Genomic DNA, 24,486 nt, shown 5'->3' on the forward strand with positions numbered 1-24,486 from the left:
ATGAGAGGATGAAGGAGCCAGGAGAGAGGGGGGGGGGGAGGAGGAGGAGGAGGGGGTGACATCCAGAAACACTGATAGGAGATCAGGAGATAACAAAAAACATCAGGGCTGAGGCAGAGAGAGCCTCGGCCAGATGCAACACGCCTGATCACCAGCACACTGCACCAGATCAGCCCCCCGCCTGTTTCCCAGTGAAGACTCTTTCTTCTGATAAGCACAGCGTGTCTGGAGCCGTCTGCAGCACCTCCATCAGCACCACTAATCCCGATTCATTACATAACACCGCTCCACCGCAGCCGGGCTGTCACCCCGTCTCACACACAGGGAATTAGCAATTAGGCTGGTCGGGTTTAATCAAGAGCAGGAAGGAGACAGTTGGTCTTTTCCTGGCCTCTCTGGGTGTCACTCACCTCCCTGTCTGTGGTCTTCCTGTGAGCTGCGTGAAGGAGAAACGCTGGCTGTAAATATTACAGCAGCCCGCCGCTAGCTGTTAGCCGCAATGTTTATGGACGTGGATCCACGAGCCCCGGGGCGGCTCGCGTCCTCCTCCGCGGCCCGAGCGGCCTCCCGCCTTCTCCGCTATCAAAATCCTCAAAGTGTAAAATAAAGTTTGCCGCGCTCTCCCCCGGTGTCTAGCTCCCTCCGGTCCGGAGCGTTCTCGTTAGCCTCCGGTGCGCCTGCTCGGCTCTGTCCGGGATGCACGGGGGAGGCGTCAACATGACCCGAGTGTGGCGCACTTCCGGTTTCCGATCTCACACGAAAACACACGAAGACGCCACGTGACGTCACGTCCTAAACAAGGCGCGTCAGGTCACAATGTTAATCTGTATTATTGTATTTTAGATAAATAAATGGGTAGATATAGATAAATATTTCTAGGAAAACTATTATTATTCTTATTATTCTTATTATTCTTATTATTCTTATTATTCTTATTATTATTATTATTATTATTAACATCACTACTACTATTACTGTCTTCTGTTTTATTTTGGTGCACTTTTCACATTAATTTATGTAATTAATTAGGTTATTCTGGGATTGGGAAGGCAATCCAGTGTTCACAACTTTATTGTAATTTTTAGGAAATTATTTAAAAACACAGGGAAAATATAATCCCAAATGAAAATAGTGGTATTTAGAGTAGTTTCTTTCTTTTTTTAATCTAATTTTATTTATTTGAATCTGTCCCTTGAAGTCTACTTGACTCAGACGTCGAGGAGACTCATGTCAGATTGAGTAAACTATATGTCGTAATCCAGATAAATTGTCCGGCATGTACACACCATCTCATTACCTGTATCTCATCATCACAGGAGGTAGAATCTGGACGCTTTTAATGCCTTCTGCTTAGAAACAGTGAGTATTTGCATGCTGATGATGGGACATGGAGGACATCTAGAGGCTGAGATGATAAACTGCAAGGTTTCCCTGGTGGAAATCACAGAACCTGCAAACAAGTGCTGCCCCACACCGACAGTCTGACTGGCTAATAAGTGTTTTTTTGGTCATTTTCACCTTAACATTGCCAGAGATCTGTAAAACAAACCGACACTGCATTGACGAACCTTTCAAATATCTGCAATTTATGTATATGTTATTATGTCTTTTTGCTTATGTCGCCAAGTTTAGCATTTTCTCATGTTTTTTTAAATAATTTTTCCCACTTTAGTCATTAAAAAAATATCCCCAAGGGTTTATTTATTTATTTATTTATTTATTTATTTATTTATTTATTTACTCATTCATTCATTTGTTCTGAAGCAAATATTCCTACAAAATGGCAATGGCAATGGCAACTTTATTTATAATGCACTTTAAAAACAACTAAGTTGACCAAAGTTCTACAACAACAAAAACAAATGTTTACATAAAAACAACACCAAACATTATAATAAACATTGTGATAATACATTTCAATAAAATGAAATGTAAAAAGAGAGAATAAAAGAAGAAAACCATGTACACAAACTGAACTGCATCCACAACCGGTGTGTGTAATTTATACACACTATGCACACATACAGCCACAACACTCACATGTAAATTAATCTGTGTGAAAAGGGGTAGGATGACGTAAGACTAATTAATTCCTAGCCCTTCTACAATATTCAATTGTCAATTTTAGAATTGTTCTTCTTTTTTGTACAATCAGAACACCATATATACATATACCATTGCTATTTTAGTAGTTTTTTCCTGTTTTTGTTTGATGTTTTTTTGCAGATGTCAGATACCTTAAAAGAAATTCAAAAGTATCATGATCAAAATAAATATGATTTTTTTCTCATGGAGATTAAATTCAACGTATGTTTGGGAGCAGGGTGTCAAACATGAGGTCAGTGGGCCAAAACTAACCCACAAATGGGTCCAATTGGGTCGGCAATGTAAGTTCTTACCGGAGGTTTTCCAGAGGCAGGAGTTGTTGAGTTCGATTTTTTTAGCAACTGCAACTTTTTGAAAACACTCCAACCTCATGCTCATGTTGTTCTCTGCATGTGTGCATGGCTTCATTACTAAAGCAAACAACAGCACCCACTAGTGGCCCAATATGAAAACTACATTATTTTCAGTGTTTCTGCCATTTCCATGTAAACTAATATGGTTTTCAAAATGTTTCCATCTAAACATCAAACTTTTCCGAAATGAAAACACAAAAACCAGAGCAGCAGCTGAGGTGGGATGTTATAAAAAAAAAAAAATTGTCGTCTTTAATTGAAAAGATATCATGTCGTCCAATTTGTGTGATTAACAATTTACAAGTAAATAAAAAAAAACTTTGAAATACAATAAAAATACTCTTGTCAAAACATTTTAATCTGTGATTGAATCATAATGATAATACTAGTAATAAATGATAAATACATAAATCAATATTAAAATGCTGAACTGCTGCAAAGAGTTGTCCTGGATTCCTTTTTGTTTTTTAAATAGCAGTAATGTAACAGAGTTATTCAGTGTGGCTTTGTAGAAACATGCATTCACAATGTCATCAGAAAGTTTTTTTTATGTTTTTTTCTGAAGATATTTCACTTCTTCATAATCGCAAAGGCAGATTTTGGAATGCATAGATGAGATTTGACAAACATAAGGCCCGTGGGCCAAAACCAGCCCATAACAGGCTCCAATCTGGACAAACCAAAATGTAAATTGTAAACATTTCAGATGATTTATTGATTTTTTTAATGACAAATTTGTTAAGATATTGTAATGCTTCCATGAAAGCAGCAAACGAGCAACCGTCTCAAGGCTGTGCTTTTAAAAACATCCATCATGCAACAGTTATAGGAGAATTTTTTAAATATTTCAAAAGGCTTTGCAGCAGAAGGTTTCATGAAAACTCACTTCATTTAAAGATTGTTGTAATTTTTGGTTATACATTTTTCTCTTGCATGCACATTGTCATCATGTTCCACTACATATAAGGTTATTATGGCACTGTTATAGGAGATGAATTTGTTCTGCAGTGTCCCCTCAGTTGAAATGAGTTCAACATTGATGATTTAGTTGTTTTATTGTAAAATACCTTCACCATGAGGTTCTCTTTATAATTGCTCATTCCTCACTGGATCATCTGTCTCAAATTTCTCAAACAAGCAAATTTTCCACAGAAGTGTCTGACCTGGACTTGAACTCCTCACTTTGAATGAATTGCAATTAAATTAATCAAGACATTCTAAAGATGATAATGTATAAACTTTATCATTTCCTTGAGGCTTTATTAGTTTCCATGCCTGACAATGTTTAAAAGCCCTTCATTGTGAATTCCTTGATAAGATGAATTCACTGATAATAAATGCCGGTAATAAAACCTGGACGTGCTCTCGTGACGTGTGACGCATCCAGCTCGAGGATGTTTGATTGACGGCTCCCCCCTCCTCCCCCCTCCCCCCTCTGTTTCCCCTCCACAGCCTCTCGTTTCCCACAATGCTCAGCGAGCTTCAGCACCAAGATGGCCGACGCTATGGAGGAGTATGAGAAGGAGGCTGGCTGCGTCCCCATTCTGCATCCCGAGGTGAGGAGCCTTCAGGCCGCTGCACGGACACACTAACAGCGGGGCGGCGCGCCGGGCCGGGTCGGTGCGCGGTGTGTTGTTTTTCGGTGGCGGCTCGGATGCCCCCCCGCCCCCCCCTGCAGAAGCACCGGTGGGGGGGAAGAGGAAGAGGAGAAGGAGGAGGCTAACGATGCTAGCTGCTAACGCTAGGAGCCCCCTCCTCCTCCTCCTCCCCCTCCGTCCTTCTCATCATCCTCATCCTTCCCTGCTGCATAGGGCAGATGTCGGTGTTATTGACCAACATCAGCCGTAAACAAAGCCCCGCGAGGAGTGTGTCGGCGCGGCGGGGAGTGAGCAGCGTCCTCGGTTAATCCCGTTAGCCTCGGAGCTAACCTTGATGGATACCCGAGTCCATCCAGTGTGTCCGGCCACATCCAGCTGCTGTGCGCCGCTAGTGTTCACTCCCGCCTCTAGATATGAAGCCAAATGTGCATAAATATCCACTTTGTAACCTTTAAGTGACAGAAAACGGGCCCTTTGTGGTCCCTGTCTGCTAGCTGCGCTTGTTTGGGGCTGTCATCGCTTCATGTCCGGGCAGCTTTCGACGCCTGTCAGCTAATTTCTGAAATATTGGGCTTAGTTATCAATAATGAAAGCATGAAATGAAACTGTCAACTTCATCAGCGGTAAAATTAAAATGTATTTCAGCTTCTTCCAACTATAACTGGCGATATGAATGAATGTCAACATCCTTGTCATGACAGCTGATCTGACAGCTAGCAGCAGTAAATCACTGCGCTTCTATTTATGAAGCTACATTTCATATATTTCTGCATTCAGTCCCCTTATTTCACATGTATATATCAATCTGTGTGCAAGGCCTCCACGTTTTCACTTCATTTTCTAGAAAATACATGTTTATTTTGGTGTTATATGTACGTATTACCCTTTAATACTGAGCATAACTCATTTAAAATGTTTGTGTCAGGCTCTTTCTTGGATTGATGCAGATTTCATTGTTTAAATAACTCCATTTAAGCTAAGTAAATATTCATTCGCACATTACAAAAATGAATAAGATTTCTCCGAAACTGGTGTTCAGTTTCCAGAATATAAAAAGAGTAATCGTTGGTTGGTTGCTGCTTTATGTATGTAAGCCTGGAGCAGGAGTGTCAGACACATTCTTGCCTTATTTTAACTACTATACATTTTATGCACCAGTAAACTCATATTCTAATTTGATGTTGAATTTTGCATATCGAGCCTGGAGATGTGATCGGTTGTTGCAGCTTGGTGAGGACAGCTTTGTTTCTTTGGGCTCTTGTTGATCTGGTCTTTCTAATACAAGATAAGTCATTGTTTTCTCACATTGACAGGTTGATTACAGGTGGATTGACCCTGACTTGAATGTGGCTATATTGCTTTTTAGGTATCTTTATCATCAGGCCCGATAACATGAACTAAATTAAACATCGCAGCTCTGTTATCAGTCCTTTATGAGGTTTTTGATAAACATCAGGCTGTCATGTCAAACCGGGTGACTACATATTAACGTGTTGCTCTAATGTAATGCAGTTTTTAAACTGTAAAAAGACCACTCTGATGCTCTGTGCCCAATATTTTCATGCATTTCACTTCAGTAATGCTAACTTTTGCCTCGGCTCATTGCTGTCCATTCAGTCTTCATCCTGACAGTGCGAGCAGCTGAAATGATTCACGTTGCCGCTGTGCAGGCAGTCTCCCCAGACGGTGGCTCAGGAGTCCAGTATATCTCCTTGAAAATGAGTTGATTTATACGTATTTTGTTTTTGTCTACCAGTTGTCACACAATGCACTGCCACGAGCTCACAGATATGGAGGATGAATCTTACAAGGTTCTTCATCACACCAACAGGGGAACCGTACACGTTTCGTGGTGCTGCTGTAAATTAAAACCTAATTCAGGACATTGAAAATACAGCTAGTAATAACAAGTAACCGTGTTGTCATTGCTTTTATTTTGGACTCCACGGGAAGCACTCCTTCCAGCTCTTACAGTCTGACTTCCACGTTGTGAAAGAGTTCAGTCAAATGGTTCTAAATGGATGAGCGAACCTCAGTGGCTGCATTAGCCAGACTTACTCTGCCTGCTTTGTTGTCAGAGTGACTTTATGCTGCATAAAGAAAGGAGGATTAGTGGAAGTAAGGATGGACTTTGCATCACTTTAAGAGACTAATCCTTGTTTTCTCTGGAATAGACTGAGAACCTTTGAGCTTCAGACGCTGTGGTGACACCTGATAACGGTCCAGGTATTAAGGTTATGCTGACAGATGATCTGATCCGCTACACATATGTCGTCGAAGATGTGAAGACGTAAACTGGGCCTTTGTTGCAGGATCTTCTCTGTTTCCTCGTCCCTGTGAGGTGTGGACTGCAGACAGGCCAGTGGAGCGCTCAGACTCTCCTCCTGAAGCCACACTGCTGTTACGGATCCAGTCTGTGGTTTAGCTTTGTCTGGATGAAATATGAATGTTGTCTGGACGGGGGCAAGCTGTCCTCAGACCTCACTGTACTGTTCAGCAGTGATGGAGCCTTTCCAGATGTGCACACTGTCCACGTTATATTCACTGATGCAACTCCACACTGTCAGAGATGCTTCTTTTGAAGCTGCTTGGCGATAGCAAGATGGAAACTTATTTCATTCATCTGACCTCAGGACAGTTTTTCATTCTGTCTCAGATCATTCAAATGACTCAGAATATGGCAGCGTTTCTGGATCATGTTTATTTATGGCTTCCTCTTTGCAGGACACAGCTTCAAGGTGCATTTTTGGTCTTGCACGGTGAACTGTGTGCCTGATCCAGCAGAAGGAAGCGTGTCCTTCATGTTTTCTCTCATCGTGGTCAGCTCCGCCTCAGAAACAATACCTAGAACGGTCAGGGAGACACGTGAATATTGAACACATAGGTTGCGCTTTATTGTGCTGTCATTTCACTGGTATGACCTCCTGTAGTTTCTCCCTGGTCTGAAGTGAGTTTGACACAGCTGGTTTTAGAACATATGCATTTTCTAGAGATTTCGCATGTTCAGTTTGTGCAACTGGTGGCAAATAAAATTGCTCGTGTTGCAGTTTGTTAGCGACCTTGAAGAATTGTCTGTGTAGTAAAATTTCATTTAAAAAAAAAAAGTTACTGTTTTAATGTATTTTAAGAAAAAAGATATGGAGATAGGAGTTTTGGGAAATATCACCCAGCCCTGCTTTAAAGTTAAATACTGAGCCCAGTCCTCCAGTTGTCTCAACTTGTTCTTGATATGTTCCTGCCATAAAATGCAAAAAGAGCAGATGTTTTTCCATGAAATGCAAAATCTCCCAGTCCAAACATCTGTTTTATTAGTTGTGCTCTCATGAGAAGAAAGTACAGTTTCATGAGATTACTTTTTTTGTCTTTCCTTCCTCCCGTGGCATTGCTTCACTGGTTGTGTGTCCCGACTGTAAATTAGAAGTGTTACGTTTGTAACAGGGATTTCTGCTCATTAATGAAACGCTACCATCTGTTCTTTGCCCCACTGACACACAGAGAGTCGGTGACACCTTCCTGTATGAGCGCCGCTCGCTGAGAGACTTTGATGATGAGGTGACTGTGTGTAGATTCATGTCGGGAAACAACATCAAGCATTGTTTCCTCATGACTTTAATCAGTAAGAGGAAGTAGTTTAGCTTGACCTTGGCTTTGAATTCCTCAAACAGAAGCAGCCTGTCAGTGTTAGCTCTGCCACTCACACGTTTTGGCATTGATACAGGAAGTTGTGGCTCTAGGCTGTTTTGATTTAGTTACTCCGTAAGAAAAAACACGGTGCTGCCACGGATCCAAATCGATTGAGACATGTCAAAGCGGGAGCTGGTTTTTCGTCCTGTGCTGGAATCCAGACGAGGCAGCAGCTTCATGGATTCATCAGGGAGGGTGACTGAGTGAGAACATGCTGGTGGTTAAAAGGAGATCTGATTGTATATGAGTGATTCATTGAAGGGATTAAATGTAGTTTTGTACGCTGATGCAAAACTCACATCTAAATATTATGAGGTGGAATTGACTTTATTAGAATGAGATACGAAGAATAATCAAACATCAGTTCATCAAGGCTCAAACAAAACCAAATTGATGCGTGTGTGAGATTGAGGTGTGTTGAAGTTGGACAACATTGAAGTACATTAACGACGAGCAGGACCGTGGTCCTCAGACATTTTGGCTGAAGCCTGATTCATACTCTATGCAGACGACATCCTGCTGTTTGAACTCAGTTGTCGGAAGGGATGGTTCAGGAACGCACGTGGTTTTAGGCTCTGATGCCACACTCGTTAGGGGAATGTTCAGTATTTTGGTTGATGTGTGGGTAGAGGTGGCAGAAAGACCTTAAAATACCATCTTGTTCCAGGTATAATCCCGGCATATATTTAGATTAAAGAGGAGGGTGGTGTCCGGCTCGTTTCCTCGACGTGTCAGATACATTCGGAGGTGTTTTTTGCATTCCTCGGTCCTGGACGTTTTACAAACCCGTGCGATCTACACCAACCGCTCCCAAAGTGCAGCTCAGAGAGCGGAGCGGCCATCGTGACTGGACTCTTTCTTTCTTTCTGTTCTTTTCCTTTCCTTGGACAGGATGACAAACAGACGGCACGCGAAAAAATATAAAAGGCAGAAAGCCTCTTCCTTTTTGCGGAAGTTGAATTGAAGCAATCTGCTTTTCTGAGGAAGAGAGAGAGAGAGAGAGAGAGAGTGGTTTTTACACCGTCCGGATGTCAAATAACTCTCCCGTGGAGATAACCTTTGACTCCCACCTACCGTTGCCCCTCCCCTCTCTAAAAAGCTGAAGGGCAGCATGTGGCACTGTGGTGATAATTGCGTCCTGTGCACGCAGACCTAAAGAATAAAGTCATCAGTGGGGAATAATGGCAGTGATGAAATTAAACCTGCTCAGTGATTTGGGCTGGGCGGAGCGTTATCTCTCCACCGCGGACGGAGGCTTGGCTCCTGTCAGTAGAGCCGGTCGGTGAGACATATGGCAGCCTGCCCCAGGGGGCGAGAGGGGGGCGGAGGTCATGTGCCCCGGGCAGGAAATGTTTGACAGCAGCAGAGATAAAAAGCATGTTTCTTCGCGATTAAATCAGCGGCCGATAGCGCCGCGCTAACGGGCTCGATCCGGGCCGCACGCAGCAGAGGACCCGTCGCTTCCCTCGCCGCGTCCGCACCGAATAACTCTCCCCGAGATGAGATTGCACTGTTAGCGTGTTCCTTTCCTGGCGGGCGCACAATTAGATTCAACCTGAAATTAGAGCCGGTTTCACAGGCTAATTCAATATGCAAGGCGTAGTTTGAAGCCAAGAAGAGACATGACAGGAAAGACGGCAAACGGCAACAATCCTGTAAGTGGCGAGCCGTGGACGACGTCTTCGTGACTGAAACGCTGGTTTTCATTTCCTGGTTCGATTGGAGCATCGAGGGGAATCAGAAGAAATCACCACTGCAGATGTTTTAGAATCAGGAGTTTCAAAGTTTCATGTAAAATATAAGCAGTGAGACGCTTGAAAAATAAAAACCGAGCAACATTTATTTTAATCAGATCATTTTCCTGACCCAAGCTGGAGGGAAACCCCCCACCTCTGTGAATTTGCTGAGCTTCTGTCTTTTTCACGAGGCCCAGCATCAGATCACATCTTTCCAGAATCAGCAAACAGACGAGGGTTTGTTTCAGGGATTTTCCTCGGCGGTGTTGACAGTTTTAACATTGCGTCTTCCCCTCCTCGTGCTGCTGTTTACTCTCTGTGTACCGCATGTTTTTTTTTTCTTAAGATTAGCGGATCTGTGTCTAACCGTCCGCTTCCCCCCTGCCCCCGTCCCTCCAGGAAATCAAACCGCAGAGTCATTACAATCACGGCTACAGCGAGAACGTCAGCCGGAAGAACCACGTGGACGACTACAGCACCTGGGACATCGTCAAAGCCACACAGTGAGTGAGCCACGCCCCCCCACCTGAGTCGCCATGGCAACAACACAATCCCCGTTTCAGGAAAACGCTTCGGATTATCTGAAATTACTGCTTTTCCGTTTAGTTTCTCAGTCTTGTCCTCAAAACGTTAACTGTTTTACCGTCGTCCTCACGTCTCCGTCAGGTATGGCATCTTCGAGCGCTGCAGAGAGCTGGTGGAGGCGGGCTTCGACGTGCGGCAGCCGGACAAAGAGAACGTGACGCTCCTCCACTGGGCCGCCATCAACAACAGGATAGACCTGGTCAAGTGAGTGAAGGCGAAACGTTCTGCCGGATTAAAGAAACAGAGTCAGGAAGCTGGCTTTAAGCATTTCTTTGTGTAGATTAATCTGGTTTTACCTCATGATAGAAGACTGGAGGTGAACTTTAACCTTAGTAAAGAGTAAAACAAACAGTGGTTGATAAAATAAACGAGTTAAAGACTCTAAATGACTCATTTTTAATTCAATCCGCTCGTTCTCCTGTGCAGGTACTACATATCTAAAGGTGCCATCGTCGATCAGCTAGGAGGAGACCTCAACTCTACACCTCTGCACTGGGCCACCAGGTAACACACACACACACACACACACACACACACACTTCGCCATCTAGGATCTTTCCCTTGGTTTCTGCCTTTCAGTTTTCCTGAAGCAGGTCCGATGAAATCCACCACATCCACCAGGGGGGCACAAAGCCGTCTCCTCCTCAATTATTGATAGCTTTGCCTGCTGGAGTCCTGTGTCACCCTCCGCCCTCAAACACTCCACCTACACACACACACACACACACACACACACACACACACACACACACACACACACACACAGCTGTTTGTGACCTTTGAAAGCCCACCCAGTCCTCTCTGAAGGCCGTGGATTGAGTTCCAGCGGTGGGACTGTGATCAATAACCCCCCCCCCTTCTGTGTCGTCCTCCGCCCAGACAAGGCCACCTCTCCATGGTGGTGCAGCTCATGAAGTACGGCGCCGACCCGTCGCTGATCGACGGCGAGGGCTGCAGCTGCGTCCACCTGGCGGCGCAGTTTGGCCACACCTCCATCGTGGCCTACCTCATCGCCAAAGGACAGGTGGGAAACACACACACTGTCCACCAGGGGGAGCCATTTCCTACTCCTCACTGCTTCTAACTGGCTGAACGTTGCAGGATGTGGACATGATGGATCAGAACGGCATGACTCCCCTGATGTGGGCGGCGTACCGGACACACAGGTGAGGGGGGAGGCTGCACGGAAACCCTTCTGAGCCACGTCAGGCGTTTATATAAACTCGTCACAAGCTTTCTGCAGCCGCACACACGACTTCTCCTTGTTTCAGCTCATCTGCTCACACAGCAACACACTTTCCCCCTCCCCCCTCCACAGTGTGGACCCCACCCGGCTGCTCCTGACCTTCAACGTCTCCGTCAACCTGGGCGACAAATACCACAAGAACACGGCGCTGCACTGGGCCGTGCTGGCCGGCAACACCACCGTCATCAGCCTGCTGCTGGACGCCAACGCCAACGTGGACGCGCAGAACATCAAGGTGAGGTGTAGCGACGACCTTCAGGTTTGACCCGGCGCCGCTGCTGAGATTAAAAGTCGTTTTTTTAATTCTGTTTCAGGGCGAAACGCCGCTGGACCTCGCCAAGCAAAGGAAGAACGTGTGGATGATCAATCACTTACAGGAAGCGCGGCAGGCCAAAGGCTACGACAGCCCGTCCTACCTGAAGAGGCTGAAGATGGACAAGGTACGCTGGTCGGTCAGACAGGAAGCAGGGCCGTCAGAGGGCGTCCCGGAAGACCTTCCTACTCACTGAACGAACCTGATGCAGCTGGAAAGAATAGAGCAGGAATGTGTTTGAGCCACGTTGTAATGTCAGAGTTTTTCATTTTGTGTCACCTCTTCACTCTGGTCTCGTCTCTCCTCGTATCTGCTGCCATCTCGTTAGATACTGAAGGTAAATCTGACATCCAGACTCCCGTTTAATCTCCGTAGAGGCTGTAATAACGTGGTTCGAGATGTAGACGGTAGATTCCCGCCTGTTTCCCGTCAGTTCGGATCAGATTAGACGGATGTTCTAGTAATCAGAGCCTCGCTGACCCTGGTCGACTGTCTAGAGCTCCCATGCATCCTCCCTCATGTCTCCACAGCTCGTGCTGAGGTTAGAATCCTCGGTGGTTCTGGTTTGAGGAGAGCGTCGCTGCAGCAGCCGCTTCCTGCTGGAACAGGGCGGAGCTTTGATCCTGAGCTGCTGCAGCTTCCTGTCCGTCTGTCCCACACCTTAACAGAGCAGGAGTCCAGAGCTGGACCTGAGGGAGACCTCTGGATCTCCTGGTTTTTAAATATCCATTGATGCTTTTCATAACTCCTAAAAAAAAAAAAAAAGAGACATGGAAGTGTTTTGCTTCATGGCCACTAGGTGGCAGCTGTCACACATGTCATGAAGCATTTCTGTCGTTGCAGTGTGAAGTGATTTCCATTTGAGAGAAGCGATGAGTCGAGACCTTTTTCTCCTTAAACTCACCAGTACTCCCTGCTTCCAAACATGTGACAGATAAAAGAGTTTCTTTCTGTCTTTTCTAGATATCATATCAGTGACCTGAAGCCGGCAGCGTTGAAGGCTGGAACACATCAGATACTGTGATTTTTGTAGCCAAAACTTGGCAAATTCACAATATTTTAGAAGAGTTAGTGTGTTTGTCCTGTGATAATAAAGTCAAAAGTCAAACTGAACTTCACTGTCGATTCTGCTGTACGTACAAGACGCTCAGTGGAATCGAAACCCAGCCTCGCTTTCCCTCCGGCAGTGGAGACGCATATCAGCCACATTTAGAGTAAAATCACCTGAATAAGAGTAAAAATAAGTAAAGAGAATATAGGAAAAGGAAATCCTCCTCTTCCTCCTGCAGGAGTTCAGGCAGAAGGTCATGCTGGGGACGCCCTTCGTGGTCATCTGGCTGGTGGGCTTCATCGCGGACCTGGACATCGACTCCTGGCTCATCAAGGGCATCATGTACGCCGGCGTCTGGGTGGCCGTGCAGTTCCTCTCCAAGTACGTCTCCGCCGCTCCTTACAGTAACAGTCGTTACGTGTTAACGCCGCACTCGCTCAGGACTTGTCTGACTGGCGTCTCTGTCCGCAGGGCGTTTTTCGACCACTCCATGCACAGCGCGCTGCCTCTGGGAATCTACCTGGCCACCAAGTTCTGGATGTACACCACCTGGTTCTACTGGTTCTGGAACGATATCCTTCAGTGAAAAGATGAGCCCCGAGTAACCCGATCTCCCCGAACCGCCGCCGGTCTGCACAGCTCTCCGCCTGCTGATGGAAAGACGCATTCCGGCGGTCTGGAACCCCTGAAACCTGATCCCTGCTGGAAAGGAAATTATAAAGGAACCCGGGTTCGGTCAGGAGCTGGAGGGGAAGCTACAGCGTCTCCGAACCGTTTAAACTAGAAGCAACAGCTGATCTTTTCTGATGAGGCAACTGGAGAGGCAGCTCGTTGACTTAACGTGACCTTTGACCTCAGAGCTCTCCAGTTTGACCTGGAGTCCGGCCTCCAGCGCTGCGTTTGTTGGACTGTTGAGTTTGTGGGTGCTTCTCGTCGTGTCAGTGTAGCTGGAGCTTCTTGCTGCCTTGCTATCCGGTCCTTTGTTCACATCTGACCCTCCTCCTCTCAGCGCGGTCCTCAGACTGACGGCTGAGTCAGAGCAGGTCCGTCCTGGGCGGAGCTGTTTGACACCATTTTGTTTTCCTCTTTTTGTTTTCCGTGCGGGGATCAGATGTTCCTCAATCCCCAGGAGGAACAGGAGAGAAACCTGAGCTCATGGGTGGAAGCCCGGCAGGTGAAATCAGTCTTCTCAGGGACTTTTCAGCTGTTTGTTGGTGTTGCTGTTGTGTCGAAGCTTCCTGTGAATGAGGCCACAGGTTGCAGCGTCCCAGACATCCTGTTTACAGTCTGACAATTCAACGTCGCACGTTTCGAGGGAAGAAGATCCCGTTTTTGTCCAGTTCTCCCTTAACCTGTGTGCACATCTCCCGTTTGCCACCGTGCACGTGCCGTTCCTGATCAACACCCTGGCTCTGTTCTACAACTTCGGCAAGTCCTGGAAGTCCGACCCGGGAATCATCAAGGCGTCGGAGGAGCAGAAGAAGAAGGTAGCGCCACGCCGCTGTTTTGTGTGTGTGTGTGTGTGTGTGTGTGTGTGTGTGTGTGGTGTGTGTGTGTGTGTGTGTGTGTGTGTGTGTGTGTGTGTGTGTGTGTGTGTGTGTGTGTGTGTGTGTGGAGCTCTCCTCCCGGATTTCCTCAGATCAGACGCCACCGAGCCGTCCGGCCCCCGCTGACCAGCCGCTTCCTGCTTCTCTGTCGTCTGCAGTAAGGCCTTTTGTTTGTTTGCCCTGCAGACCATTGTGGAGCTGGCGGAGACGGGCAGTCTGGATCTGAGCATATTCTGCAGCACCTGCTTGGTAACAATCCCCCCCCCCCCCCCCCTCCGCGGCGTCGCTGCAGATGAGCGGCGATCACAGCAGACTTGTCGTTTCCGCCCCCCCCTCACAGATACGGAAGCCCATCAGGTCCAAACACTGCGCCGTGTGCAACCGCTGCATCGCCAAGTTCGACCACCACTGTCCCTGGGTGGGCAACTGCGTGGGTACGTCCGGACACGGGGGGAACTCGACCGCCGCCTCGTTGGCGACGCGTTAGCAACAAGCTCACGGATGTCTGTCGCTCCTTCACAGGAAGCGGAAACCACCGCTACTTCATGGGCTACCTGTTCTTCCTGCTCTGCATGATCTGCTGGATGATGTACGGCTGCATCTCCTGTAAGAATCCACACCTGCTCTCCTGCTCCAGCCCCCCCCCCCCCCCCCCCCCCTGCCGCCCCTCCCCCCTGCTAACCCCTCCCCCTCCTCGCAGACTGGAGGATCCACTGCGCCACCAGCTACGCCAAGGACGGGTTCTGGCTCTACCTGACCCAGATCGCCTCCTGCTCGCCCTGGATGTTCTGGATGTTCCTCAACAGCGTCTTCCACTTCATGTGGGTGGCCGTGCTCATCATGTGCCAGCTCTACCAGGTAACCGCCGCGCACGCACGGAAAACAAGCCGGCCGCCTTCCCGAAACGGGCCGCCGCGCTCACTTAACGCCTCCGTCCCGCAGATCGCGGCTCTGGGAATCACCACCAACGAGAGGATGAACGCCCGCAGATACAAGCACTTTAAAGTCACCGCCACGTCCATCGAGAGCCCCTTCAAGTGAGCGAGCGCCCAGAGCGCCACCTGAACTACTCCTCTTCCTTTCTTTAGTGATGACGGTGTGTGTGTGTCTGTGTGTGTGTGTGTGTTTCAGCCACGGCTGCATCAGGAACCTGATAGACTTCTTTGAGATCCGCTGCTGCGGGCTGATCCGGCCCGTGACGGTGGACTGGACCACGCAGTACACAATAGAGTACGACCAGACGTCTGGCTCGGGCTACCAGCTGGTGTAGAGGAAGAGGAGGAGGAGGAGGAGGAGGAGGAGGAGGGGGGAGGATGACGGACCAGCCTCCACCCCCCCCCCCCGGGCGTTCATATCGGAGCGGCGCCGTTCCCGGGGAGCGCTTCGCTTTGTTTTCCGGACCATCCCTCCGTCACCGACCAGAATCAGCCGGGACTCGCATGCTGTTTAACGGGGCGACACCCCCCCCCCCCCTCCCCTCCCCTCCCCTCCTCCACCATCGTTTACTACTATTAACTACTACTATTACTCTCCAACAAGACTCCATCACCCCCCCTCCCCCGCCTCCTGAGCCCTGCGGACGGTGCGTTGCTGCCAGGCGCTGACCGGAGAGGAGGGGTTCGAACCGTGGACCCCGTCACGACCCTGCAGAGACGTGGGCTTCGTCCTGTAAACCCCCCCCCCCCCCATCCTTCACTCTCCACCTTATTTATGGAGCCCCCCCCCTCCCCCGCCGTGTGCCCCGTTCCGGTTTGTCTTCTTCTTGTTTTTCGGTTTGAGGAACTCGTGGCGAGTGACAGTGGAGAAGCTACAAGTGTGTGAGAGAGAGTGTGTGTGTGTGTGTGTGTGTGTGTGTGTGTGTGTGTTTTCGTTGAGTCATGGATTTGTTTGTATGATAGAAATAAGGGAATGTGTTTTTACGGCCTCCATTTTGCACCGCCATGTTTGTTTGTTTGCTGGAGGATTGGCGTTGGGTTGGAGGCGGAGCCACTGGAGGAGCCCCGCCCCCTCAGATTTTAGCAGATATCCAAGTGTTTATTTGTTTTTTTTTTAATCTGCGGAGGCCGCCGGGGCTCCTCCGGCGCCGGGATCCATCCTACAAGACAATGTGATAACAGGTGTATTTATTTTAAAGCTATTTATAGAAGAGAAGCGTTTCTCCCACCTCCGATTCAGCCGAGCGGGATTTCTGAGCGGAGAAGCCGAGGAAGCTCCACCCCACTTCTCCCTCGCTTGTAAAGTCTTACGTGTGTCGTGTGTCGTTCGTCTGCCTCCGACATTGCACTGATTTCTCTTTTTTTTTTTTTTTTGTAAGTTTTTTTTATTAATTTGATGGAGCCCTGACTGAACTGAACTGAACTGAACCGGATTCCGTTGTTTACCGGGCGAGACGGACGAGGAGGGGACGAGCCGAGACCTGTAAAGAATGTGCATCTTGTACATAAACACTACCTTTCACCTTTTGTTTTTTCTCTTTCTGTTGGTCAGTGTTAAGTCGGAAAGGTGCTCCTCCTCTTAGTTTTTCGCTGTTGGGGGGGGGGGGGGGGGGGGGGGCGATTCGGGGGGAGGAGTGGAGATTTCTTTCTTTCTTCCGCGGAGGAGAAACCGGAGTGAAGCGTCTGACTGTAGCTTTTAGTGACGTCCCACCCTGCTGTCTATAAGCATCCACCCTCCTCCTCCTCCTCCTCCTCCTTCATCTCCGCTGCATGTGGCGATGCTCGGGACGCTGCCGGGCTCGCCCCCCCCCCCTCTCCACCACCGCCTCCACCCCCCCGGCGAGCCACGTGTCTGTATATAGTGAATGTTAAGTATTTGCCAGTACTTTTTCTGCATCACCATCATTTTTGTCGGGTTTTTTTTTTTGTTGTTTTTTCGTTCTCGGATCCAGCGTGCGTTTTTAGTGCAAGTCGTCTCCAAGTGTGTGATATATCTGAATGTTTCATGCTTGTGGACTTCTGTTGTCATCCTGACTTTGTTTCTTTTCTTCTTTATTTTTTAAGAAAAAAGGAAAAAAAAAAGACCTCTTTCTACGTCGTACATGGTTTGTTATACCACTGGATGTACAAATTGTAAAGCAAAGACTAGAGAACTACAGGCGGACGCCAGGTTTCTTTTTTTTTTTTTTGTTTTCTAAGAGCTGAAATGTGATCATGCAATAGTTTTAAGGATAGATGGAGGTTATATTATAACGCCAGCCTCCGTTTAAAAAAAACAAAACTCCCGGGCCTCATGTTTCGCTTCACCACGAGGGGGCGTCGCCGCCGGAGCGAGCGGCGCCTCATATCACGCCGCCACGTGGGTTTCTGATCATCACGAGTATCAATAATAATATTCTAATAATAATAATGACAGTAATGCCTTTTTATTTGGACGGAGTTTTTTTTCCCCCAGGCTCATCCAGGAAGTGATGTTTCATGAATTCAAAAGCCATCCTGGTCCTCGCTAGTTCTTCCAGCAGCTGAACCCCCTCCCTCCCCTCCACCCCCCCCATCATCACCACGTGGAATTAAAATCAAAACAAAAAAAAAAAGAAAGCACATAATCATCTCCAGTGCCTCTCTGCCCACCTTCAGACGTCACTGTAACTCCGCTTCAGATGTAAACATAACGGGCATGGTTCAGTTTTAATGGCTTTAATAATAAAATACAGTCAAATGTGTGTGTGTTCGCTCCGTGGTGTTTATTGGGAGGTGGAGGCGGTGGAGCTTCGTCACTGAGCGTGCACCAGAGCGCCGGCTCCCTGCCCGTACCCGAAGCCTTTGGGCCCGAAGTTCTTGGCGTAGCAGGCTGCAGAGGAGGGGGGGGGTTTGGGGGGGGAGGAACGGTTAGAGCAGCGTCAAACACAGCTCCATCTCAAGGAAGTAACAGAACTAGAACAGGAAAACTTCACTGTTTTCATAGAATCGGATCATTTTCTAAACCTTCACTGTGTAAACACAAAGCTGGTTTATAAACCTGACTCGCACTGAATGGAGACACTGTTCCAGACTCACTGAGCGACAACAGTCCTGCTTTGTTGGGACTTTCTCTTTCTTCCTACAGTGGATCCAAACATTCAGAAAATTAAACTGTATAAATATAAAGGATCTTTGTGAACATGAAGTCCTCCCACCAATCTACACGATCACTGTCTAGATTATTCATATAATCCTACTAGAACGCCCGCACTGTGTCAGGAAGAGTTCATTCATGAAGATTTAAAGAGTCCAACAAGATGCTTATTAGTGATTTAAAATCTAAAATCTGAGGTAAATGTGGTATTTTGGGCTAAAAGACTGATAAATAATGTAAATATTGTGCGTCTCTCGCCGCCGCAGTGTGAAAGCTGGGTTAAAACAAGCAGACCGGAGCGCCGTCTCACCTTTGCAGTAGATTTCTCCGTCTTTCTCCGTCTGGGTGGTCGACTCCAGGCTCTTCCCACACTTTGCACAGCGGAAGCAGTTCTTGTGCCAGGGCTGCAGGGAGGAGCACAATCACAGTTTCATCTCTCTGGAGGAGCTCCGGATGAGGAAATCACAGGATTCAGATGAAACGTTTTCTTCTTCATGATAAAGCACCGAATCCTTCAGGGATGGGAATCTCATCAGTTCCCGACCCGAGACTCATCGATGATCCTCGTCTGGACAAAACATCCAGAGTCTCATGACTTCATCCTCCATAAATCAGCACGACTCGACCCGGACTGGAGCGACCCGAGCTCTCTGGAAGGCTTTCAGTCTGGATCTGGGTCTGGATCTGGATCTGAGGTGAACTGGGAAAGTCCTGCTGAGGCTCTTCACGCTGGAAGGTCAATGACCTGCAGACCTAAAGCAGCTCCCTGATGCTTTCACCAAATACTTTTGCTTCAGTTGATCTTTCAAAAGGAATCCTGCAGTTCATTTAATAGTTTGTCTATTAAAATATGCGTCTGATCCCACAATGTCATGATGTTATGGCCAAAATAAAAAGGTAAGATAACTGGAATTTTGGTTGTACACCTTGCAGAGTTTCCTCATCGATCGTGGATTTAAACATCATCTTGATTATTGTGAGCTCCGGCGTATCTGAGCAGCGGCTTTTGTCTGAAACGGTGAAAACTGATGAAGCTCTGAAAGACCTGGGAGCAAAACCAGAAGTCCGTCTTCAAACCGACACGCTCATCTAATGGATCCCAGACTCAGACTCACCTTCCCCGCCCCCATGACCTTCTCCGCCGCGTACACCGAGTCGCCACACCGCCCGCACTTCTCCGAGCCGCCGAACTTCTGGGCGAATCTGGAGGGGTTTGGGTTGGTGGTGGGTCTGTGAGTGTGAGTCCTGGAGGGAGGGGGGGGACGACAATTTTTAGACTCAGAGAGCCGGGACTCCCGGCGGGGCCCCCGCGGCCTCGGGGACGTGCCTACCGGAGGGTGACCGGCGGTCCCTGAATGAGGCCCTTTGTGGCGGCGCCTCCAGCCTCTCCCTTACATAATCAACTCTTTCATAACTGGAATCAGCTGATTGGAGGAAACATCAGGTGTGTGTGTGTGTGAGGACGCTCTCTTTGCTGTTTGTGTTTATCTATCGTCGCACACGGTGCGGTTTGAGAACAACACTGATTTACAGTTTCAACAATCGACTGGGCACACCGCGGTGTGTAAATCGGTGGGAATACTCCAGGCTCAGTGGCACGGACACACACTGTGCACAGACAATGGCGCGGGCACAGTCGGCGGCCGCGGCCTCCAGAAGGCATTTTACTGGCGACGTGCTCGCTGCTGCGATCACGTCTCACGAATGGCGCTCCAGTGCGACATTCACAGCCATAAAACTCAAAAACCCGACTGTCTGCGGTTCTGGCAGCACACAGGGCTGTTATTCTGTGTTTATTTATTCCTCTATAAATCCAAATAAAGCCTAATTCTTCTCTAAAATGACCATGTAAACGCCTGAAAACGTTTGAAAAAAGTGAAATTATATGCAAATTTGGCGCAACTTCAATCCGGTCGTTCTGCGCATGCTCCGTCGTGATGACGCAATTTTCCAAGATGGCGGCCCGCGGTCCGCGTTTCGACTCGTACGGAGATGATTTAATTAACAGCGGTTTTAAAAGAATTGGATATAATGAAACGAGCGGATCGATGAGCGCTTAATAACGCAGACATTGTCAAAGCTGCAGCGTCAAAGTTAATCGAGAAAGAAAGACGAGAAAAAACGCTGTTTACTTCCGGGAGACGTCAGTGCGTCACGGCCACCCCGTCCAATCAGAACGCTTCACAGACCCCAGCGTGAGAGAGGATTAAATTCTTCATTTTGTTTCATGTAAACAAAAAAAAAACCTCATTAATATAATTCTGAATCACGTAATTCATTATTTTTAAATTAAATTAAAACACCATTTAATAGGGCTGCACGATTTTGCCCAAAAATAAAAACCCAATTATTTTCTCTGAAACCCAATTTTTCGATTACGACTACAACTTTCTGTTAAAAAAAGAAAAAAAAAAAAAAAAAAGGAATAAAGTACTTTGCATGTCTTTTATTGAACGTTATTTTCTCTGTTTGGGTTCAACAAACCCCAAGTCCAAAAGTTACAATCACGTTACTGATTGAATAGTGCAAAACTGTCGATTATAAAATCAAAAGTGAACAATCAATCACAAATATGCATCCATATTTGCCAGTGAACTTAAAGCAACACTAAGGAACTTTCAGTTTTTGTTGATTTTGGCGGCGCCAGTGGACAAAAGCGGTAGTGTTTTGCCTGAAGGAATACTACAGTTCCCATGAGGAATAGCGCATAGCGTCATAAACTGCTGCTCCCGGTGGCATGCTGTCGGACTGAACTCACCTTCATTTGTTTCCAGTGGCTGTGTGAAGGATGGATAGCGACTGGGTAATGAATCTAATGGTAGCTAAACAATGTTATATCATGATGTGACGCATGCCGTAAAGCAGTCCGCACATTTGGAGTTTTTTAGTGTGCAGGGTTCCTACCACCCTCCTCACAGCTGCTCAGTCCAAGTGAAAGCAATACTGACGCCCTCAGCCCGTGACAGAGGGGTCATTCAACTAGTTGTAAGTCGATGTATCATCACAAAAGATATTAAAATGTTTTTTTAAGGTTGAAAAGTTCCTTAGTGTCGCTTTAATTCTGTTGCAAATAAACACAGAATCCCCTGGGATTAAGAACACCTTACCTTAACACACTCCAGGTCCCTGTTCTTACTTACAACAAAAAATAAAATTAACAAAGTCACTTTTTGTAAAAGAAAAAGCCGGGAGCGACAGTGTGAACACTTTTTTCAGGTTGTGTCGACCTACCTTTGGGTCGAGCCGGGGCCGCTTCGAGGATGAGGTCCAAGGTCGATCTAGATGCCCAAGTCGGTATGAACACAGCCTAAAACTTTACCTCCCTGAGCAAATGTAACTTCTCTGGCAGTAGCCATGCTTGTTGTTGTTAGTTACCAGACGCTGAGTGAAGGCAGACGCGCACTTCCGTCATGACGTCATGAGATGGGCCGGAGAAACTACGGTGGCTTAGAGGCACCAAAAAGGACGCGTTCATATGAAAAGCCGATATCGTTCATGTGCGATTTCAGCGTTTTTAAAATCGTCTTAACCCAAAAAGTCGGTTACGATTCAAAATGGATGAATCGTGCAGCATTACTATGTAACCACACTCGGTGTAAAATGAGCACATCTTCAGATCGCTCGCCCCGCCGTCCTACCCTTCGTGTTTGATTCCCAGCCGCTCCCCGCGGTCCATGTTGAGCGTGCCCGCCCCCTGTCCGTAGCCGTAGCCTTTGGGGCCGTATTTCTTGCCGTAGCAGGACTTGCAGTAGATCTCCTGGTCGTGACTGGCCAGGGTGGTGCTGTCCAGACCCTTCCTGCAGACCACTGAGCAAACACACACACACACACACACACACACACACCGTGTTATTCCAACAATGCCGTGGAATACACACACTTTGAAAACATTGAAAGGAGCAGAATTTGGCAACTGGCCAACCGAGGCCCGTTTCAAGACAAAATATATGGTTTTTAGGAGATTTAGTTTCTGAAAAGTTTCACCTTTACACAGCAGCAGCGTTTTGCTGAAGGATTTCTGTTTACGTGGGAGAAGATGTGTAAATGCAGCCATTTTGCATATTTATAATCAGCGTTTTTCATGCTGATTTCTCACAGAAAACCATGACTTTTACTGAACAATGCATTTCCAGCTGCTTCAGACTGGACTCCTGCGCACGCCGGCTGCTGGGATTACACTTGAATTCTTCGCACAAAGGCCTCCGCTGTGTGCCTGTCTGACACCGGGTTAACATTTCACATGGATGCCAACGAGAAAAAAAGAAAAAAAGCTTCCCGTCACGTCTCTGATCTCCCGAGCAGAACATCAGGAATCCCGCCATGTTCCAGAGCGAGCTACGTGTTAATGGTGAGAGTCTAGAAGAATCATTAACCCCCCCCCGCCCCCTCCTCCTCCGCCCCCGTCAGACCAGCTGACCATCATGCACTGTGCTCAGCACAGCCTGTCTTTGATGAACTGCGGGGGTGAAGCCGAGTTCAGGATCCGTCCATCTGGCTCAGAGACAGACCCTGGAGTCCACGTCCTGCACGGTTTTTCTGTGGGGGGGGGGGGGGGGGGGGGGGAACAGGTGTACTCACTGCACAGGAAGCAGCATTTGTGGAAGCTCTTCCCGTCACACTGCACCTCCTCGGCGTGGTAGACGGTCCCGCGGCACGCCGAGCACTTGTTGCCCCCTCCCCAGTTTGGCATTGTGCTTCTGAGGAGAGAGAGTCGGAAACCTAAACTTCCACTGGAAAGAAAGAGAAGAAAAAAAATCCTCCCCCCGGTTAAACAGGGTCAGCCTGAACGCCAGAGCAGACTAATACCCCGAGGAATGTGTGTGCGGCGCCTGACGGCAGCCGTAGCTGCAGGAAACAAACCCGGAACGCGAAGTAAACACTGTTTATTGACCGCATTCGCTCACTCCCAGACATCTGCCTGTAATTACAGAGCCGCTGAAGCCGTCAGGAGCTTATTCAACAGGAACCGAGAGCGTCGCGCAGAGTTTCAGTCTCCAGTTATACTGAATGAAAATGCAGTGTAGCTTTTGTTGTGTTTCGACAACAGAGACACTGAAAACACAACTTTTCGCATTTACTTTTTGTGCATGTGTGGTTTCATTATAAAAGTAAAAAACAGCACCCACTAGTGGCCAAACATGAAAACTACATCGTTTTCCGTGTAGACGGACTGAGTTTTCAATACGTCATCAACAGAAAACTTTTCCCTGGATGAATAAAGGTTGAAAAGCTAATATTAAATGAAGAGATCATACACGTGGATGACTCTGACTCACTGTTTGTTCCCATAAAAGAATATAAATCACCCTCTTCTTCCACTAAACAAAGACTAATGAAACTTTATTACCTCTGAATTCACTGGATCTCCTCACAGTGGGAAACTGGAAACCATTAGTCACTATCATGAGAGTGATCCTCGGTCACATTTCTTTTATTCAAACCTGATGTTACATAATCCCTCAAAGGACTGTTAGTTTGTACTGAAACTTCCAAATAGCTAAACAGGACAAGGTTTGAAGACAAATTAAAACAATGTTTTCAGTGTTTTCAATTTTCATGAGCTGTTCAGAAAGTTTTCTCATATTATTCAGTTTATCCTCAATGGTTGATGAAAAATAACATCTTGATAAAAAAAAATATTAGGTTATTGAGATTAAATTAAAGACCATGTTCATTTCATCTTTTATTTCACGAGACTTATTTCCCCTTTTTTTTAATCACGAGTTACTTGTCATAAATGTGAAACTCATTCATTCTCCAAACATGAAAAAATGAAGTAAAACCAACAAATACATGTAACAGGTTTGAGTATTGTACCTGCAGGGTGGGAGGAGGAGTGTGAGCAGCATTAAAGACGAGGAGGAATCAAAAGGTTACCTGAAGTCCAACTTAGAAAAAAAGTTAATCCAGTTATGGTGAGTGTCCTGCTCCTCTGGGGGACCAGCAGGACCAGCGAGACCCAGCGAGACCCAGTGAGACCCAGCGAGACCCAGCGAGACCCAGTGAGACCCAGCGAGACCCAGCGAGACCCAGTGAGACCCAGTGAGACCCTGTGAGACCCAGCGAGACCCAGTGAGACCCAGTGAGACCCTGTACCAGTCTGTACCAGTCCCTGCAGCGGCTCCCTGCTCCAGCCGGCCCTCCCTGGTCCTCCTGTCTGACCCTGCTGCTGCAGCCTGCAGACCAGACCCTCTGCGGTGGGAGGAGCCTCAGTCAG

General features: G+C 47.3%; 3 protein-coding genes across 5 annotated transcripts in view; 1 reads left to right on the top strand and 2 right to left on the bottom strand.

Moving 5' to 3' along the window:
• The window catches only part of osbpl8 (oxysterol binding protein-like 8), a 57,108-nt gene extending 56,402 nt beyond the window's left edge, over window positions 1–706 (bottom strand). For both annotated transcript variants that reach the window (XM_030113361.1, XM_030113360.1), the window contains exon 1: window positions 411–706. The gene's annotated coding sequence lies outside the window, so the exon portion shown is untranslated. The remainder of the gene's footprint in view (window positions 1–410) is intronic.
• A 3,205-nt stretch (window positions 707–3,911) lies between these two features.
• Window positions 3,912–17,748, top strand: zdhhc17 (zDHHC palmitoyltransferase 17). 2 transcript variants are annotated; one of them, XM_030113446.1, is made up of 18 exons: window positions 3,931–4,015; window positions 9,877–9,980; window positions 10,144–10,266; window positions 10,489–10,566; window positions 10,942–11,086; window positions 11,164–11,228; window positions 11,381–11,543; window positions 11,623–11,748; window positions 11,950–11,958; window positions 12,911–13,053; window positions 13,144–13,244; window positions 14,035–14,159; window positions 14,406–14,468; window positions 14,560–14,653; window positions 14,742–14,825; window positions 14,920–15,077; window positions 15,162–15,256; window positions 15,351–17,748. In XM_030113446.1, the coding sequence occupies exons 1-18, from the start codon at window positions 3,953–3,955 to the stop codon at window positions 15,487–15,489; spliced, it is 1,878 nt and encodes a 625-aa protein (XP_029969306.1). In that variant the 5' UTR covers window positions 3,931–3,952; the 3' UTR covers window positions 15,490–17,748. The 2 variants fall into 2 exon arrangements, with proteins under 2 accessions (XP_029969307.1, XP_029969306.1); XM_030113447.1 differs by lacking the exon at window positions 11,950–11,958 and having other exon boundaries at window positions 3,912–4,015.
• A 112-nt stretch (window positions 17,749–17,860) lies between these two features.
• On the bottom strand, window positions 17,861–24,410 carry csrp2 (cysteine and glycine-rich protein 2). The gene is made up of 6 exons (XM_030113448.1): window positions 24,147–24,410; window positions 22,848–22,966; window positions 21,908–22,076; window positions 19,385–19,514; window positions 18,580–18,673; window positions 17,861–18,005 (listed from the first exon to the last, which is right to left on the bottom strand). The coding sequence occupies exons 2-6, from the start codon at window positions 22,957–22,959 to the stop codon at window positions 17,929–17,931; spliced, it is 582 nt and encodes a 193-aa protein (XP_029969308.1). The 5' UTR covers window positions 22,960–22,966; window positions 24,147–24,410; the 3' UTR covers window positions 17,861–17,928.
• Window positions 24,411–24,486: the final 76 nt, after the last annotated feature.

Source organism: Salarias fasciatus, chromosome 17, assembly GCF_902148845.1.
Source record: "Salarias fasciatus chromosome 17, fSalaFa1.1, whole genome shotgun sequence".
NCBI lineage: Eukaryota > Metazoa > Chordata > Actinopteri > Blenniiformes > Blenniidae > Salarias > Salarias fasciatus.